This window comes from Amphiprion ocellaris, chromosome 23, assembly GCF_022539595.1.
Source record: "Amphiprion ocellaris isolate individual 3 ecotype Okinawa chromosome 23, ASM2253959v1, whole genome shotgun sequence".
NCBI lineage: Eukaryota > Metazoa > Chordata > Actinopteri > Pomacentridae > Amphiprion > Amphiprion ocellaris.
In genome coordinates this window covers 5,110,951-5,131,630 of record NC_072788.1, presented here as the reverse complement: position 1 = coordinate 5,131,630, position 20,680 = coordinate 5,110,951, and the positions used below count along the sequence as shown (strand labels likewise).

The following is a 20,680-nucleotide window of genomic DNA, read 5'->3' as shown; positions in this document are numbered from 1 at the left end:
GTAAATGAAGACAACAGGAGGGTTAAAACATCTCAAATCAGAAGATTACATGAAAGCAAACATCTATTTTTGAGTGAAAAACTGCAATTTTTTATTTTTTTTTAAGCATGTCTGGCTTATTTTAAGACACCTAAGCTTGACAATCCTGGTAAAATAGAGCTTAAAATAAGTTTTCCAGCTATTTTTAAGATCTCAATATTCTAAATATCATATCTTATTTCAAGAAATCTTACCAAGCGATTTTTCACCTGTTCTATTGGCAGATTTTTTTCACTTATTTCAAGGCAAAAGTTCCTTGAAATAAGTTTTTTTTTCTTGTTTTGAGAGGGGCATTTTTCCAGTGTTAGTATTTTATCTGGACATAACAGATAAGCATGCTCTGTTTCTTCTGGCCTTCCCCTTCCCCTTTTGTTTGTGTAACACCATATTTGACTAACAAATTAAAACAACACAGTGAGCCAGCAGGCCTCTTTGTTATATTTGAACAGTAAAGATATTTGGGGCGGTTGATGGAAATTTGCATATACAGCTCGCGCTCTCATGTTAAACCATGTGTGCCGCAGGTGCTGAGCGAAATGAAATTTGACTTCCTGATGACGATGTGTAACCACGAACACTTCATCCCTCTTAACCTGCCCATGGCTTTTGGGCGCACCAAGCTGCAGAGGGTACAAGGTGAGCGACATGTCCTTCCTCTGAATGCTTCCTACCACACATGTAACCACTGACTAGCTCTCACATGACCCCCAACCCCCGACCTTGATTCTGCATCCATTACACCTTCTATTAACCCGCCTGACTGTTTGGCCCTCACATACACAAGTCAGGTAGTAAATTACCTGTCATTAGCCACACCTGCTTAACAAGTTTATCCACCCTTCACATGTTTTACACAACCACAAGTAAAAACAACTGTGTGCTGTGGTAATGCTGCATGGATTGTTTACAGTTTTACCCCAGATTTGTTTATTTTCACCCGCCCCCCCTCAACCCCCTCTCTGTTTTGTTTTTTTTTTGTGTGTGTTTTGCTCGTGGTCAGATTTTATTCCGTATGCGACGGAGCTTTTTGGCCCTGTAGGTAGGTGATGCTCACCGTACCATTCTGTACATCAAACGTTTGCTGCCGTACGCAAACACCTCGCACATGACCGCTCCTTGTTCTGACCTGCACTAACCCACCCGCCCGCCGTCAGCCCCTCTTTTCGCATAGGACACTCATTCCCTCCTTCCCTGCTCACTCAGAACAAAATGCTAATGCTGGGCTGTTGCCTTCATGTGCCTGCCGGGGCCTGAGCCTGTGTGTTATAGGGGAGAGGAGCTTTGCTGTTATGGGAATCAACTGACTCTGCTGTCCTAATGCTTAATTGACTTGATACTTGTAAGCGCTAGACAGAAACTTGTCTCATGAAGCTGCGGTTCTCTCTCCTGATGTCAGAGTCTGTCTCTTCTCTGGCTATGTTTCCCTCTTGGTCTCTCTGTCTGTCTCTGTTATTAGAGAAGATAATTGCAGATGGTTACTTAGTTCCCAGGCTGCATTGTGTGTTTCAATGTTAAGACAGCATTGTTTCGAAACTGTATGTCATTGTTTCTGTTGAAATAGACAACTTCTCATTTCTAGAAGCCTGTATCTCCGATGCCTTTAAATTTGTCGCTCTTTTCCAAATATACAGAATGAACATTTCTAGTGTTGCAAATTCCTAATATAGACGAAATCATTTTAATTCCTCTCTGTTTTGTGTGTTGTGGAAACATTAGTGTCTGAATGAATGCGTTACGTGGGTTTGTTGATATTCTGTTGCATTGGTGTTGCACTTTGAATGATTGAATTTGCCATTGTTTGCCTCTGTGTTACATTGCAACTACTGAACAATACTGATTATGCTGTATATAGTCAATTATTTGGTGTTTAGTAAAAATTGATTGTGTTGTTGATGCTGACTTTATTTTTGTTGTTGCTTGTTTGATATTTTTATTGTGAAACACCTTTGTTTTTAAAGATGCTAAATCTTTACTTAATTGTGTAAGAAGTAGATGTAGTTGGATTTCTAACTACGTGCACAGCTAGCTAGGGTGTTAACAAAAACATATATCACAAGACAAACAATTAGGACACTTATCTCAGTCAGTACCTCAATTTTTATTTAGATTTTGTTAAATTCAGCCCATATTAGTGTACTAAGATCTCCTGTCTGACCCAACCACAGAGCAGAGTCTGGAGTTCAGCCTGACGGAGGAATACTGCCGTAACCATTTCCTCGTGGGTCTGCTGCTGAGAGAAGTGGCTGAGGCCTTGCAACAAGGGCCTGAAGTCAGGCAGCTGGCCGTGAGCGTTCTCAAGAACCTCCTTATTAAACACGCCATGGATGACCGCTACACAGCATTCAAGGTGAGGGTAAGAAGAGAGGCAGATGAAGTGATGCATTCATCATGTCTAGTGCCTACCAGCCTGTGGGGGTTAGAGTTATGATCTGGGGTTGGTCAGGTTCAGCAACGTTATGTTCCCAAAGAATGAGGTCAGCTGACTACCTGAAGATACTGAATGACCAGGTCTTTCCATCAATGGAGTTCTTCTTCCCTGATGGCATGGACATGTTCCAAGATGACGATGCCAGGATTCATGGGGCTCACACTGAGAATGAGTGGATCAGGGAGCATGAGATGGATTGTCTTCCACAGAGTCCAGACCTCAGCCCCGTTGAGAATCTTTGGGATGTTGTGAAGAAGACTTTGCGCAGCGGTTCGACTCTCCCATCATCAATATAAGATCTGGGCAGGAAATTAATGCATCTCTGGACAGAAATAAATGTTGTGACATTGCAGAAGCTTATTGAAACAATGCCACAGTGAATATATGCCGTAATCAAAGCTAAGGGCAGTCCAACAAAATATTAGTGTGTGACTTTTTGTGTATAAAAAAACCCCCACAGTAATAAAGTCTAAATGTGAAAATTAATCAAACATTCTTTTTATATTAGTGTACATTACCAGAAAAAAGCCCTCCCCCAAAAATAAATATTACAAGGTCAGACCTGCTAGCAAATTAGGTGTGATTGTTGTTTCATGTCAGTTTGTCTTTTTGGAGCAGAACATCATTGTACATACTATAAATATTAGTGCATTTGGTGTGTTCACTCCAACAATGAGATAATAGTGTCTGTTATGCAAACGAGTTAGAATCTAGACTGCAGGTGTGTATGTAGCATTAGCCACAGTATTCTTCTATCTTTGCATGTGTCATTTTATCTGTCTCCGTGAGTTCATGTCATGTAATTTATCAGTCTTCATACATGAGTGATTATAAAAATGCAAATCCAGTCATGTTTGACTTTTCAGAACCAGCAGGCCAGGATCTGTTTGCTGTACCTGCCACTTTATGAGCTGCTCTACCAGAACCTGAAGCAGCTGTCTGCTCAGCCACACACCTCCAGCCCTGGGCTTGGCCTCAATGTGAGTCCTATCGCAAACCCTCACTGTTCTTCTACTGTTTCAGCCTCTGAGCCTCGAGCCATTTCAGATTTAGAAAAAAAATCTGGCTACATTTGTACTCAGTGAGAACCTATTTTTCTCTGTAATATAAATTCCTGCACCTCTAGAGATAAGACAAGCATGTGTTTTTGTACAGTTTGTCAAGTGTTATATGCCATAAATGATAGAAATAAAAAAAAAAACTTGTATCAACATGTGCAATATTTTTCCAGGTGACCACAGTTGTTACCAAATCTGAGAAAGTGGAGATCAACATTCTGTAGAAACTTAAATATTCATATTTTTCATACTACTCTGCACTTCAACTCAACCATAATGTATTTATTTTATCAATCAAGCATGTTTTATTTTCCTCTCAGTGTCTCTTGCCGTCTCCTGTCTGCTCTGTGCCTTCCAGTGGGTTCAGACGGTTAATTAACAGACACTTACAAACTTGCAATGCTGCTCTCTATTTTGATTAAAAATAGTATTTTTGAATTAGGATAAATAGACAGACTCAATTCCAAAGAGGCTATTAGTCCGGTAAAAAACAACTGTGATCCATGTACAAAAGCATCTTGAATCTGTAACACAGGAGGATTTTTTTCAACCACAAAGGAATAATGATTTAGCTTCTATGGAAACATGAGTCATATAAACACCCGACTGTTCAGTTGTACAATTTTTTCTCAACTGATAAGACACTATTCCTGAAAAATAGCACACATTTCCCAACACACTACACACTATTTTTTTTATTTGAACACAATTGACAAAGCACTGCACACTTGTGTCAAAAGCGCACTTTATTGTCAAAATTTGAACTTTGTTTTCAAATTCAAGACACACGAAGCAAAAGTAGGACACTGCACTGCTAAATACAAAACACAGTCCTGTTTTTGAGAAATGTGTGCAGTCAGTTGGTGGCTGTGTGCAGTGAATGGAATTTAGCGTCTTATCAATAGAGAAAAACTGTAACTAAAGCTTCGTGAGATCTGTCAGACGATATAATTGTGATAGATTAATTTTTTATTTGCTTTCATGTGAACCCTTTCACATATTATTTCTGATAAAGTTTTTGAGAAGTGAGCCTTCCGCACGTGTCAGTTCATATCTTAACAACAACACCGTTTTCACTTCTCCCTTGTTGTGGCTGTTCAGGGCTCCAGAGATGACCTGATATCAACCAGTTCCACCGACAGCAGGAGGATCAGCACTGCAATTGAGAAAGACCATGGTGAGTTAAGAGCCACAGATAACGGCACAGTGCATATGGCGTCTAGCCTCTTCCTGTTTACAGATTATTTATCATCATCACAACAGAGGCCCTCGTCACCGCGGCTACAGAGCAATATTTGTATTACACACCATTTTATCCATTAGCAGCACTCTGTGTGAAAGCAGCCACTCTATGCCAGGCATGAGTACTCTGTACATTATCGTTTTTACTGCTTGGGATTTAGTAGCATAGACGTCATACTACTTAACCGAGCCCGACTCTTCTGCAGTCAGTGCTGAAGACTTTTTGATTTTTGATTTGTGTGTCATTCCCTTGATGATGATCGTATAATAAAGTTGCAGAAAACTGCTCTAACTTTCAGACCACATGGGTGTTGTGTTTTTTTGGGGGGTATATTTTACAATTCAGATGAACTTTGGTCACAGTCATCTGTAATTCCTGTGGTGGATGCTGATTAAACGGTTGTTGAACTGCGAAGATTGTGTGACTAAGACTAACTCTTGAAGATCTCCCATTGTACTTTATAACCGCTCAGTGTGTTGTGTTGATGGGAGTATTCCAGACATGTAGTCTTGCATTTCTAAATGGTTACCAAGACTCACATTTAAAACAAGCAGCTGTGACAATCAAAGCAGGAGAAGCTGAGGTGTTTGGACCTTTAGTCTCACATATAAATCCTCCACATTCCTAAGAATGACACAACTAAGCTTCACAGACCTCCTGGATCACAGAGTACCTTAGACAACTGGCTCCGTAGTATTCCCAGGAGCTGTCGTCTGATCATGCTTTGTATAATCAAGAGCTTCCCTTTGCTGGATGGTTTATTAAGACCTGTTTATCCTCAAGCTCTCATGTTATCAACAAGTGTTATCAGTGAAGTATACAATACTTTGACACGTCAGTGCGTCTGTTGTCTATTTTTTATAACCCAATATCCCCTTAAATTTACAACTGCACTTGAACTGTTGCCACTAAATTTGCACGCTTTACCACCAGTGAGCTTTTAAAAATCATATCAGTGAGTTTAATGAATTTCAGCTGACAATTCTGCACTGTGTTGCCTCCAGGTCTGCCCGTTCAGAACGGCCACATTGTGAGGAGAGAGGACTCCAGAGGCTCTCTGTTTATGGATCCAGGAACACCAGACAGCATAGAGGTGAGATCATATCGCATTAAACCACTGGTAAACACCTTTAACAGAGGCCTAATTATCATTCAGACAGCTGAATTCCAGTAATGCTCAATTCTTCTGATTCACCAGATTCATTTCGCACGTGGGGAGGCCAAAGAAAGTGGTTGTTTGTGTGTGTTTGTTTCCATGCATGAAGCTGTGTATAGTTGTGCGATGCAGAGATTGTGGCAAATCAGACACCCAGTGCATAAGACAACTTTTTCCTTGTTGTTGCAACTTTTACTGTCTGTATGGAGAGCTAAACTGTCATGTCCCTGAAAATATTTTCGGTTTTGCTTTGGTGTGGGGTGTATTTTGAGCAGCAGAAACACTACTGAATGATCACAGAGAGAGCCTAATGAAGGATTATATTATAGCAATGTTAAAGACAACAGTGTATTATTGCAATTCTCTACCTCACGTGCATTACACCTACTGTTCACTCAAATTTACACAATATAAATTATAATTTTGGTACAGAGATGTCGGCTAGATGTTGGTTAGTTAGACTTTAAGAATGCAGATTACTGATGCCCAGATCTGCACCGTGTTTGTGTTTAAGAGACAGTGACACAGAGGTGAAGACAAGGTGCCTTGGCAACTGCACACAGTGCTTTTGTAACTTAACTGGAATGTTACATTGTCACTTCTTGAGTTTCTTTGCACTTGCACGAGCTGTGTTGTCACCCAATGAGCACCGTCTTTCAGCACTTCCTGTTCTGCCTCCATCCTCCGAGTGTCATCTTCCATCAGATTTAGCCCCTTGCCATGACCTGCTATCATTCATATAGTGTTTCATTGGGGTGATCCGCCGTTGAAAGTCATCTTCACATATGTAAACAAACTGGTGTGAAGCAGAATTAAAAGAAAATGGGATAGAGGTGTGGTCTCTCTGACCCTTCAAATCTTGTGGTAACTCTCAACAACCTGGGGCTCCTGGAACTGCAAATTGAAACAAGCAGACGACGGATGCAGACAGATATAAAAGTGCTTTCAGTCTGCATTTTGATTAGTGAAGCTGAACCACGGCTACCACTCAGAAGTTAACTTTGCAAAGCAACAATTAGGCGAGGGTAAAGTAACAGACAGATGGAGGTAATCTGAGCTCTTTAGCTACTTAAAACAAAAGTGTGTCTGGAGTAAAAGGGATTGGTGAAAAGAACAGCGTGCTAATTAAAGCACGGTGGTGGAAGTTTTCTGCTTTCGGACTGTATGGCAGGAAGTAGCAGAGGAAATGCTACGTGCAGATGGGAACACTGGATTTCAGTTAATATCAAAACATTGAAGATGCTGGTTTCCTGCAGTCATTTAAGAAAATGAAAGTGAAACTAGTCTACCATTTATAACAGGACAATAATTCCAAGTAGACATCATAATTGTCTACTAATTTTTAAAGTAGACTTAATCATTACTAAAAATTTGTGGAGGGATGTTTAACATGCTGTACGTGCAAGACAGCCTGAAATATATGGAAGAAATTCTTCAATCAAGCATAGAAAGTCTCTTCGCTGGCTCCAGAAAACATCTGCAAGCTGTGATAAAGTGGTTATTGCCCAGCACAGACTTACTAGGGTTCAAGTATGATAGATGTTTTTATGGTTAGGGCAATAACAATTTAAAAAAAAGGTTTTTAATTTACTTCGGTTCACTTCCAATATCAATAAAATCTATAATTTGCCGAAAAACTTTGCACTAGCCTTTGCTTTGTAGCAATTTAAAGGGTCGACATAAGATTTATACTGTTTATGTAATAATGAGTGGGGTCAGGCATATTCTGTTTTGGATCCACATCTAAAGTCTCTACTGTATTTTCTCATAACAAACTGTCCTAAAAATAATGTTATAAAACACTGACTCTGTTGCTTTTGAGCAGTGTTACTGTAGCATGAAGTGTCTGCTGTGTTTGAGCACATGGCCAACATTACAAACCATTTACTGTTACTCTTTCGTAACTTTGGCAAATTTAGTGAGACTGAATTGGAATTGCAGATGTGCTGAGTAGGTTTGCACTGGAAAACACGGTATGTTCATATAAACATACACAGGTTTTTTGGGGACTGGAAACACATTGGTTAAAACATTCTTCACTGGTAGAACTTGAGATCGCAGCATCAGGTTCTCGGAATATTAGCCATAGCTAATGTGCAGATGTCTCCACTTGAAAGCTTATTGATGTAAACAGTTTTATTTTTTTTCAGCATTTTTGTGGTGAATCTACGACAAGTCTTCACTCTGACTTTTTCATGGGAGTCATTTAATGTTGTGCTGCAGTTGAACCAGTGCTAACATCATTACCAGCGTAGTCAAGCTAAGATGAGCACTTTCTACGAGACAACAATTTACGTCTCCTTCCTCTACATATGCTTTCTGCACAGCCAAAGCTCCACACCTTGAAGATGGGCATTTCTAGTTGTTTTGAAGTAGTCATAAATGCACTCTACAGCTGCTGACACTACTCAGATGGGACAGCTATGTCTCTAAGTAGGGAGCAGCTTGCTCATTAAAGCTGCAGAAGGCAGAAATCTGAAAAAGGCAAAAAATAAAACCAAAAAGTCAACATTCAAGAACTGTCATTAGCTAAAGTTTCACATTACAGGCTCAGTATTCTATTGCCTGAAGTGACATTTTGTTGAAATGTTGCCAAAACACAGTTTTCACACCTACCACTTTGACTGATGTAATAGCGGTTTGATTTCCAGGTAATCCCGAACACATCAGGTTATTCCTGATAGCAAAGCCACTCATTAAATCCACCAACATCAGTTGTTCAGCTTCAATGTGTGAAAATATAGTAAAGCTTTTCAGACAAAGATAGATAAAGCTATATACTGTAAATTCAGTGCAGTATCTGTCTTGATAATCAAACTATATATGAGGTGTGACTATTGGATAATGAGGCTGGGCTTATGCAAGTCCAACCACATGGTACATGTGGATCAATTGGCAAACATAAACAACCCCTGAAAGCTTCAGTGTACTCAAATTAAATCACATTGATATAAATGACAGTTAATTGCAGCGTTAGTCTCTTTATTGAATAGCCATACATTGTTTTTCTTTCCGTTTTGAAAGATCTTCTTCAGTAGGATTAAAATGTGTTTAGGTCTGAGAGCCACAGACTGAGATGGGAAGTCAGGAAGAACTGAGAGATGAGCAAAACAAACTGAATAAAGTTTAAAATATCTGTTTCTGTGCGTTTTGTTGTGTTCCAGCTGCAGAGACGTGGCTCCACCATGAGCAGCAGCCCGATGCCTCCCATCGGCAGACTGGGACATTATGAGATCAAAGGCCTCCTGTTCTCCTTCCTGCACATTGTCAAGACCTTGTCAGAGGGTCAGTGATGATCAATAGCCGCACTGCACAGGCAGACTTCCGTTTGCCATACACTATTGTTATTATCTAACTGCCTATTCTGCTATTTTGAGATAGTCCACGCAGAAATTTGCCTTGGCTATGATTGCTTTAAAATCATGCTGAACTATGCATTCAAAGTTTCCTCCACCTTATAAAAAAACAAGAGTTTGGACTTTGGAGTTTGACGTTCCTTTCATCCACAGAAACTCTGATGGCCTACTGGAACAAAGTCAGCCCTCAAGACATCATGAACTTCCTCAGTTTGCTCGAGTGAGTAGTGTGTGAAAGAAAGTTGTTCTCACAGCATATTGGCCTGTTGAAACCGGTTAGCTGTTTATTTAACGTCATCTAAAATCATATCCCTTTCCCTAAAAGCAGTCCTCTGTCAGATGTCATGTAGTAGACATGAAAAAGACAACTTATATATTTACTTTTTCACTCCCCCTGCAGGGTCTGTCTGATTCAGTTTCGTTATATTGGAAAGAGGAACATTGGCAGGTGAGGCTGGAAAACAACAGGCAGCTCTTATCAACTCGTCATACCTGCTTTATCTGTCACCATCTGAAATCTGAAACCCACCTATGTCTAGTGCAGTTACCGGGAAGCACAATTCACAGCTGTCTTGACACATTTCATAGAAATTCTAGTGTGATGTGTTTGCTAATAATCCATTTGTGTTTCATTAATTCTGAGCATTTACTCGGCGTCAGTTGTTAATATAATAGAAAACTTCAGCAGCAGGGTTTCATTTCCTCCCTGTCTCTTTCTTTCTTTCTTTCTTTCTTTCTTCCCTGTTGTGTTCAAACAAATAAATGCACTCTCTCTTTGGGTCGATGCATTGTTCAGGAGCCAGGAGGTGTGTGTGTCGAAGCTGTTCTCCTCAGAGAGGAAGTCTCAGACGATGCCAGCAATACGCTGCAACCGAGCCAGCCTAATGCAGACTAAGATACACCAGTTCAGCACCATGGAAGCCTCCCTCACTCTCAATATAGGTAACCCACCAGTTCATATGCAAAACTTTGGGTTTATGTTCCTGGCAAAGAACTGATAAGTAACTGTACACCACAACAGGTCATGCAAAGCTTTACCAGATTTTACAGACAAGCCTGACGGTAAATTCATACAAAGAATATGGTAATAAACTTCACATAGACACTTGTGTCCACCGACGTTCATATCTTGTTCTTGTAAAATACACAAAAAGTCTATAAGAAGACACCAGCTTTAGGGCAGAGCAGCAGTTTCCAAACCTCAAGTACAGAAGTCGAGTACTTGAACCTGGGCCAAACACAATTTCAGTGTGGAAACTCAGAAGAGAGTCTTGTTGGGTTTTATTTAAATGTGGAACCAAGTTTTCTTTGACAGCTATATTTGGAGAGATTAGGTGAGGTGACAGCCACACGAGTCGTTTCAGGAAAGTTGATCTCACAAAGCTGGCTTATACTTTACAAAGGTCTGTGATAATCAAACACAAATGTTGTTAGAGGCACACACAGTGAGCTGTTGTAATACCTTAAACAAATAATCCTACGCCAAGGATAAACACTAACTTTTTATCTGAGTAGAAACTAAACCACAATACCGCTTATGGAGGCACCTGCTGTTGGTTTGAACCAGCCAATTGAGCCTCAGGCTTTCCTAAGCATACTTTATGTCACTGAGCACATCCTGTCAAGCTGAAAGGCTTCCGTGAGCTTCATGTATTGGATCTGTTGTTATTCCAAACTAATGCTGTTGAATCCACACTGGAACTGTGCGGTGTCTTGAAAAGAATGAAGCAATGTGTTCACCTGCATATCGACAATGCTGCATAGACGTGCTACACACGCTTTAAGTTGGTTGCTACGGAACAATGTCCCAAATATGCATTAAAGCTAGAGAAACCTGTGCATGTAAACACAGGATTAAACTGTGTAACGCTTGAATGGCATTGTGCATTGAACTTGTTTTATTTTGAAGAGTTACTTGTTGGCTCTTTTATGTGCTTCACTTGTTGCTCAACTTGCCTGTGAAACGATAACACAACAAAAATGATCTACATGCCCCCATAGATTGCAGTGTTGCACGTGTCTGACCTCGCTGTTTCGCAGTTTGATGAGAAACAAGATGCTGATGTTTCAGATGAGATACGTGCTACTGATAAACTTTATCAAAAAGTTGTGCTAGACGTTAAGTTCACCAACTTTGTTCAACAAGTACAATCACACTTGTTTCTTTAAATAAATCCATGAATGCGTTTGCAGATCAAACGGACAATGTAACTTTGTCAACATCAGCTTTTTCTTACACAAAAGTGAGTCTAGGACTGTAGTTAAAAAAAGAAAATCTTAGTCAAACTAAATGAGCCACTCCACACTGAGTACATAAATATATAAAGCTAGTCTTTGCAGCATATTGAAAATTATTTTAACCTGCTTGTTTTATGCTGAAATGATAACAACCAACTCCGAGCAGACCAGTGTGCACCTGCCTATGAGGTCATGATTCCACTACAAGAACTACTGAAGAGTATACCACATACAAATTAGCTTATTGTTTTACCATGATCTGTCATGCTGGTTGCAGAGCTGTGTGTGTGCATGTGACTTTTAGAAAAATGCAGCCACACCAGCACCTTCTTTAAAAGACAATGACTCTGAGTAAACCTTCAGCAAATATTAAACAAGTCAGACCGAGCTGGTTTGATTGCTTTGAGTGAGTTTAAAGTTATAAAACCATATGGGTGATTACAGCCACTTTGTTCTTCCTTCCACCCAAAATATTGGATTAACTTTAAATTGGAAGCCTGTTCATGTAGCACTAGAATTTGTTTGAATGTGAGCTTGTTGTCCAAGCAGTCATCCAGCTGCCCTGCAGACTACAGCCTTAAGTGAGTCGTGAATTTGTTCCTCATTGCCACGTGAACCACACACAGACACACAAGCAACACTAACAAAAGTGCAGTTAAAGTGACTCAGATCTCAGAGCCAGAGTGTGTGGATGTGCACTAGAGCATGTGTTTGTGAAAGTAGGTTTAGTTATATTTGTTTGTGTGTATACTGTTAATAATCATGTTGTAAGGACAAAATCTGTTTTTGGTAAAGTTTTGAGAGGCTGGTCTCTGGTCACAGGCAGCAGATGTCTAATAATAAATAGAACAGAATAGATAACTTTATTGTCTGTTCCAAGTAAAAACAGAAATTCATCTTTTGTCACAGCTGGAAGACAGAATTTAAAACAAAAACACACTCAAACATTGAAAGTACCCTCACACATTAAAAGCACAGTACAATAAATAAAGACAAGTAAAGCACATAAAATCGCTAAAAACACAGAGCAGTCTATTTTGTGTTATTAAGAGCAGCTATTGCAGAGGGGATGAAAGATTTTTTGTAGATGTTTTTCCTGGCCAGTGGGGTTCTGTAGTGTCTGGCTGATGGCAGCAGCATGAAGGAGTGGTGGAGGGGATGTGAGGGGTCTTCAGTGATGAGGGAGGCTTCCTCATCACTGAGCGTCCATGCAGTTCACACAGCGGGGGCTGTTTGAGGGATTTTACTGGCCTGATTTATTATTCGGGAGAGTTTTGTTTTGTGTTTGATGGTGAGGAAGTTGAACCAGGTTGAGATGTTCTAGGTGAGGATGGATTCGATGAGTGATGTATAAACGAGGGTTAAGATGTCTTTGCTGATGTTAAAAGAACTAAGCTTCCTGAGCAGATGGAGACGCTGCTGTGCCTTTCTGTAGACAGAGTCCACCTGTTGGCCAAAGGACAGGCAGGTGTCGATCTCTGTCCCAGGATATTTAAAAGTCCCCACCTGCTCCACAGACAGACCGTGGATCTTCAGGGGTTGGAACAGGTCTGGGCTTTTCCCTGAGGACCCACAGCATAGTTCTTTAGTCTTTAGTCAGTGTGGGAAAAAGGTAGAGATGACCGTTCAAATGTACAATAATCCTGCTACGTGAGGTGTCGGGCTGAATATCAAAAATAACATTTCAGAGGACATGATATTATGTCCATTTTTGTTTTCTTCTAAAGATTATTGTTTTTATTTGCTCATTAAATTGAAACAGGAAATGTGGCCTTAAGTGAATAATGACTTTGCTGGTATTAGCACTATTAGTATTCACTGTACCATAATGTGTTTTTCTCGGTGTGCATGTTTTAGGGACGGGGCCATCAGAAGCAGAAATCCATCATCAGGCTCTGCTGGAGGGCAACATCTCCACCGAAGTCTGCCTTAGCGTCTTGGATGTCCTTTCTCAATTCACTCAGTGTTTTAAGGTCAGCACACAGACCACACTGACGTAAAATAAATACACCTGAAGTGACTCAAAACTTTGAACAATGGCAAAAAGTGTGTTCATGTGCAATTTAGCATGTGTTTTAAATTGTGGAAAAGATACATTTACATTTGTATGGTGTTACTCATGCTGTCTGGACTGAATCTGGTTTTGGTTAAGGTTCGACGTGAGCACTTGGTGTCAGAAGCCAAATTCATGTGAGTCAATGTTCTGTTCTGTTCTGTGAATCAGACCCAGCTGCTGGACAGCGACGGTCACAACCCCCTGATGAAGAAAGTGTTTGATGTTTACCTGACCTTCCTTAAAGTCGGCCAGTCAGAAGCTGCCCTCAGACACGTCTTTGCCGCGCTCAGGGCTTTCATCAACAAGGTGTGTCTGCACATTCATACACACAAATGCAGCATGAAGTATTGTGGCAGTAGTGAAATCAGCATGACTAAGATAACAACTGATGAAGACAAGATAGTGTTTTTTTGAATGATGCTTTTTCCGGTGTATTTTTGCACACTGCCCAGAACATTTACTACCACTAGAAATGAAACCAAAGGGACCTATGTTGTTATGTCATTAACAGACTCTCACTACACAACTACTACTGTTCAAAACAATCTGCAAGGACACACTGTTCTGTTGACGTGAAGTGACTCCATAAATGATTAATATTCTTTGCTTCCTGTGTTTGCTGGCGTCACTGCTGCCAGGTTTTCAAATTCGCATATTAGCCTAAGTTCTCTTGAGGTGATGTATTTTTAGCTTTCCTATTTACGTCATTTACTTGAGCAGTAGAAACAAACGGTTTGCTGCCAGACTAGTGAGGGAGCACACATAGTTCCCAAGAGAGGGGGCCACCCACTTTCCAGTGTTATTTCTGTGATAGCATCAGAAGTATCAGTGCTGGCTGCTTGTGTGGTGAGTCAGAGAAAAGCAAAAGGGGAGCCTCTGTTCTGGCATGTTTTTGGTGTTACAGTAAGAGCATGAAAGTCACTGACGGTAAATGTCTCCCCGGTAAATAACATCGGTATCAAAATGCAAACAATCCAGCTCTGAGGCGTCAGATAGTTGGCTTTTGATAGTTGGAGATTCAAGAGTGGAAATAACTCATATGCTCAGACATATGATCTCCTGAAGTCTTGCAATAATTAAATGTCAGACAGACGCTCAATGAGCTGCAGCAATACCTTCTTACTCAAAGTGTTGTTTGCAAGACTGAGCCAGTCAGATGAGGCTCAGGCTTTCCAGAACATTTTTTAGATCTTTGATCACAGTGGCAAGTTCAAAGGCCACTGTGAGTTTCATGTCATGGAAATTTGGCAATTCCAAGATTATTGCAAAATCCAAACTGAGTCAGAAAGGAGCTGAAAGGGAGACTCTGTTCTAGGATAACGTTATTTTTTACACCAACAAATCAAAGAAAAGATGGTTTTACCTTAGCTGTTGTAGTCTCTTGGATAAAGAACGTGCTTGTTCAAAAGCAAGATAATCCCACTCTTTGAGGTATCGGGCAGAATATCAAAAATGTAGCTGATGGGTTTTTTTTGTTTTTATTTCTTTTTCCAGTTTGTCTTCATTAAACAGTGACAGGAGATAAAATGCTCTTTAGGTTTGGGCCAGCTGGGAATCAAGCCTGACAAGCAGCTACTGGGTCCTGTAAAAAGAGCTCTGACATTAAACTGTGAACCCTGATATGTGATATTACATTACAGTTTCCATTAGAGCTTTTTCGGTCACATAGCCCCTACTTATTTCTAATGACCCACTGCCGTTTTCTGTACTTATTTATTATGCTTTGCGCAATGTATCGAAACCCAGCGCTGCACAGAATCTCATTTTATATTGTAAAACGTTGTCCCATCAGTTCCCGTCGGTGCTGTTTAAAGGCCGCGTGACGCTGTGCGAGGCTCTGTGCTGCGAGGTGCTGAAGTGTTGCGTCTCCAAGTTGGGCTCTCTGAGGGCCGAGGCATCTGCCTTGCTCTACCTCCTGATGAGAAACAACTACGAGTACACCAAGAGGAAGACCTTCCTACGCACACACCTGCAGGTGAAGCAGAATATTTACTTTTACATGCTCAGTGATCAAAGTGATACTGTCTGCATTGAAATTTCACCTTTGGCCTGAAGCTTTTATTTGAAACACACTCCTTTGAGTACTTCTTTTGCTTTTATAAAGGCGGGAAAGAATGTGAAGAGGTGGTTTATACAGTTTAAACACAGATGACATGCTGAGTTTCTGGCTTCTCTACTAACAAATTAGCAGAAGGCAGTCCAACTCTCCAGTAGCTCTAACGGGACTCTGTCAATACATAAATCATTTCAAGCATTTGATTTGTTCGTGTTTAATTTTCTCTTTCTCCTCTCCCACTCTATTTCCTCCCCTGCCCCTCTCTGCTTGTCTTTGTTTTCTTTTCTAACCGTCCGTGTGTGCAGATCATCATCGCAGTGAGCCAGCTGATCTCCGACGTGGCGCTGTCTGGCAGCTCACGCTTCCAGGAGTCTCTCTCCATCATCAACAACTTTGCAAACAGTGACAAGGCCATGAAGGTATAGTAGAAGTCAGCAAGACCAGCACAGGAGAACCAGTGTAGCTATTAAAGTAATATAATTTAGCTGCAAAATAGGAGAATAAAATACCTGCTGTATCAAAGCCAGGACAGGATTCAACCCATAAATTTAAGAATATCTGTCTGTGATCCAAGTCTGTGTTTATCCTTTCTTTAGATCAGTCTGTAATACCTAACTGTCTGTAATAACAACGCAGACACACAAATAAAACAAGTCATCCAATGTGCTGCCTGAGTGCTGATCATGAATTCGATTCTCTCTGTTTCAAAATAAAAGCACTTTCAAAGACCAGCAACTGAACAATTGGAATTAGCTGGACTAGATTTAACAGGATAATTTTAGCTTGGCTTCTACGTGTAAGCCACATATGAAAACATGGCCTTACGTGTGTTTTCTTTGAGATTTGACCATGTTTTCACAAGCCTGTGTGTGATTGCTCATGTCTGTACGATGCAGTCCACAGCGTTCCCCTCAGAGGTGAAGGGTCTGACCAAGCGGATACGTACAGTGCTGATGGCCACGGCCCAAATGCGGGAGCATGAGAAAGACCCAGAGATGCTGCTGGACCTCCAGTACAGCTTGGCAAGATCCTACGCCAGCACCCCTGAACTGAGGCGCACCTGGTTGGACAGCATGGCCAGAGCACACCTCAAGAATGGAGATCTTTCTGAGGTATCAACAGGAAGACTTTGAAGAAACAGTTTCACATCACACACCTATCTCTTTATCTTTTGAAATTTTCTTTGTCTATTAACTTTTGCTATGAAAATGATGTGGAAAGGCAGCTCCTGCTTTTCATTTGCACACAGTAACGAGTGATGCCTCATGGGAGGAGTTTTTTACTTGCCACACTGAAAGCCTGCAGAATATCTGACCCACATTCAGACTCTGTCCTTTAGCTCTAAGGTTTGTTTCTCCACTGCTGAGTGGAAAGTGTTGATTTGACAAATAAAAAAGGTGCTCTGTAATTCAAAAAATAACCGGCACAGTATTCAAACAGAAAAAAATTAACTGTAATAACATGACCAATGTAGTGTTGTACTGTATTAGAAAGTCAGGTCAAAGTTTGTTCTTTTATTGTTTTATTGTGATAAAGCTTCAACATAAGTTCATTTAAGGTTACTGAGAAATAAACAATGTCTTATTTTTCCTGTTACAAGTAAACAGGAAAGGCTTTCCAGGATTTTGAGGTTTACATTATATAACAGCAGTGATAGCAACACTTTGTCCAGTCGCAGTGCTCGGTCAGAAAGAAGTTCTGGGTAACATCACATAATGGAACAGGAAGATCAAGAATCAGAGATCAAGATTGAGTTCATCCGGGGAGGTCCAGCTGATACACTTGTTCTGATCAAGAGCATTCATTTATTTATTTTGATTGCAGTTCATGTTGACAGCAAGGCTAAGAGGACTTTTCACAAACAGGAAAGACAAAACCACAATGCATCAAACCCAGATAATATAATACATTAAATTAGTCTGCAATTTTATGCGATTTTTCATTTTATTGCTTTATTATGTACTGCTTTTTAACATTGTTTTTATTTAATTATATTTGATTTTCTCAGTTTTTTTTTTCAGATTAACATTTTTGTATTCATATATTTCACTTTTGTTAATTTTTTTGCTTTTACTTTTATTATTTAATCTTACTGATTTATTTAATAACTTCATAGTGCTTTTAATATATGATTTAAAAAAAAATTTATTACATTTTTTCTTAGTTTTTTGTCGCGCAATAAAATACAATTTTTTAAAAAAAAATAAGTTCCTCTCTCTGAACCGAGAAGAAGTTGCAAACTTTATGTCACTTTTTGAAGCACATTGATCAAACTGTGAAGCAAAATCATGTCACACACTGTATCTGTAAAAACACATTTCAGCAGAGATGAAAGAAAACTCTAAAATAACTGCAAGAACAAAACAGTTTCACTTGGCAGCTTTCAGGCCTTCTTTGTATGTTGATTAACAGGTAATAAAGTACCAGCTTAGATGGTAGATGTGGCTCACAGTGTGGTAAATTACGACCTGAGCAGTTAAACGCAAAAAGCAATAAATCACAATGACAAGAGCAATCGGTCACTGTAATTGTGTGTCGTGGCTGCAATATTACATATCACTGTTGGGGTTGATTAAGATTGCACTTTAAACTTTGCATTCATATAAAACTGCATGTTTTGTTTTTCTGGGTTTTTATGTAGCAATGTTCACTAAATCTATTGTTTTTTGTCTCCACAGGCTGCCATGTGTTATGTGCATGTGGCTGCACTGGTTGCAGAATACCTGCACAGGAAAAGTAAGGCCATCCTCCATTTCACACACATTACTTTCACCTTTATTCGAAGCTTACACGTAGAGTACAGTGGTGGAAAAAAGTTTTTTGACACCCCATGAATTTGTGAAATATTGCATCAACGATCACTCTTCGATCTTCAAGTGCAATTTCTTTTAGTCCAGTCACAGCCATAATACTAAACAAACCCTAAAAAAGCCCTTAAAAACTTAAAATTGATTGGTTCTGTAAAAATACATAAGAAATGTTGAGTATTGGGTCATTTTGGTGCCAATGATCCACTAATGAAGGTTGTGCTTTTTATTAAAAGACACAATTTTTGTTGCCGTGCTTCATGCTTATATAAAGCCAGCGTATTTGAAAGTTCTTCAGAGACAAAAATGGCTAAAACAAGGAACCTAATGCAGGAAAAATGCCTGAAGATAAAGATTCTCAGCCAGGAAGTGCAGATGCAGTCCTTCAGCAGTTGGATACACTCTGCAGAAATACAGACGAACCAACAGCTTGGAAGACAAACCAAGATCTGGGTGTCCAAGGGTTTCTTCAGCAAGAAATGATCGGATCCTGACCCACATGTGCAGGAAAACCACCGAATGATATCACAGGAGCTTCAGCAGCAGTGGTCAAACCAAACTGGTGTCTCGTGTTCCACCCACACTGTACGTAGCCGACTTTTAGATGATGCCTTAAGGTCCTACAAGGCTGTCAAGAAGCCCCAGATCAATGAGAGACAGAGGTTAGCCCGGTGTCGATGGGTCCAAGCACACAAGAACTGGACAGCCAGGAACTGGAAGAAGATTCTGTGGTCAGATGAGTCTAGTTTCCAGCTTTTTCTCCCTCCTGCTAATGTGAGAGTACGCAGAACTCCAGGCGAAGCATTATGTCCAGCATGTACAGTACCTACTGTCAAGCATGGTGGAGGCAGTATCATGGTTTGAGGATGCATGAGTGCTGCTGGTGTTGGTCATCTCAGTGAACTCTGCCAAGCATTGTGGCATTCTCCAAACCCACATGCTCCCTTCTGCACGTGCTCTGTTCCGTTGAGGCCAAAACTGGAATGCTTCAACGAGATAATGCATTTTCATTTCATTTCATTTCATTTATTTATTTATTTATTTGATCCATGGGACAGCGCACAAACAACATTAACCCCGTGGAGAGAGATGCATTATGCCAGGTTATAGCACAAATGCCTCTTGAACACATCCAGGACCAGCAGAACTTGGCTGCAGGAGCACAGTATCCAGGTCTGAGAGTGTCCAGCTCAATCCCTGGACACAAGACCCACTGAAAATCTGTGGTGGATTATCAAAAGGTCTGTTTTAAAGTTTATACCAAAGAATTTAGAAGAATTAGAAGCAGTAATTCAAGAAGAATGGGACAAGATTAGCCCTCAACAGTGTGAAAGACTTGTGGGGAACATCCAGCCAGGATTAGAACTCTGCTGCTGCTAATGGCAGGACTCCTAAATATTAATTTGAGGATGTGATGGTTTATTTATTTTTTGTTCAGTTCTGAACGCATTCTCTGTTATTTGTTGACTTTGATACCGACAATGTTGAGAATTGACACATTGAAACTGTCAAGAATTTAGTTTTGTTAGTTTTTCATGTAAACAGTAAACAAAAAATATCATTAGTATGCGTTTGTGTCTGTCTGATGCAGCCATACCTTTCGAAACACAAAAACGTTTTTTTCCACAAATATAAGAGTCCAAAAACTTTCTCCACCACTGTATAATTAAAATGGACACCACGCATTGTGTTCAGGATTAATGAAGGCACTGCTGATTGAACCATCAAACAAATAAACAAAGATTTAAATTACGTATTTAACTGAAATTATGTGCACGTGACTGGACACAACGATACAATGCAGCTAACTTTCACTGGGAACTATGCATGTTCTTTATACAGTATTACTGTCCTAGAAGATTTCCTGCACTTGTGATTAAAGATTTGCATGCTTGTTTACAGATACAACATGCAAAATCTCCACAGACTGCAACTATTGTACTAGCACAGCAACATCTCTCAAAGACAAAGCCTCATAACGCTGTTCTCTTTTTCTGTGGCCATTTTTGTCTATGCAAAACTTCCTATCTTATAATCCTCTAAACAAATGTGAGCTGATACCTTTGAGGAATGCCAAAAGACAAAGATGGTTTGTGAGGTACAGCAGTTGGTTGACGCCAACTGTTATCTCTTAAAACATGTGTTCGATGTCTAAACCACAGGCAGCAGAATGTAGACACTGCGTCTCCTTTCATCATGTATTTTATTATTAGGTAGTCACAAGACACAGGAGTGGAAAATAT

General features: G+C 40.1%; 1 protein-coding gene across 3 annotated transcripts in view; it reads left to right on the top strand.

Annotated features, from left to right (window-relative positions):
- dock11 (dedicator of cytokinesis 11) overlaps positions 1 to 20,680 on the top strand; it is a 70,477-nt gene that overhangs the window by 35,244 nt on the left and 14,553 nt on the right. For 2 of the 3 annotated variants that reach the window (XM_023261157.3, XM_023261154.3), the window contains exons 30-45: positions 564 to 675; positions 1,040 to 1,078; positions 2,205 to 2,386; positions 3,334 to 3,447; positions 4,627 to 4,702; positions 5,773 to 5,861; positions 9,089 to 9,209; positions 9,434 to 9,500; positions 9,681 to 9,728; positions 10,077 to 10,222; positions 13,376 to 13,491; positions 13,743 to 13,880; positions 15,367 to 15,549; positions 15,936 to 16,049; positions 16,527 to 16,742; positions 18,309 to 18,366. In XM_023261157.3, the coding sequence (XP_023116925.2) occupies positions 564 to 675; positions 1,040 to 1,078; positions 2,205 to 2,386; positions 3,334 to 3,447; positions 4,627 to 4,702; positions 5,773 to 5,861; positions 9,089 to 9,209; positions 9,434 to 9,500; positions 9,681 to 9,728; positions 10,077 to 10,222; positions 13,376 to 13,491; positions 13,743 to 13,880; positions 15,367 to 15,549; positions 15,936 to 16,049; positions 16,527 to 16,742; positions 18,309 to 18,366 (1,819 nt within the window). The remainder of the gene's footprint in view (positions 1 to 563; positions 676 to 1,039; positions 1,079 to 2,204; positions 2,387 to 3,333; positions 3,448 to 4,626; positions 4,703 to 5,772; positions 5,862 to 9,088; positions 9,210 to 9,433; positions 9,501 to 9,680; positions 9,729 to 10,076; positions 10,223 to 13,375; positions 13,492 to 13,742; positions 13,881 to 15,366; positions 15,550 to 15,935; positions 16,050 to 16,526; positions 16,743 to 18,308; positions 18,367 to 20,680) is intronic. The other variant, XM_023261156.3, reaches the window with a different exon arrangement.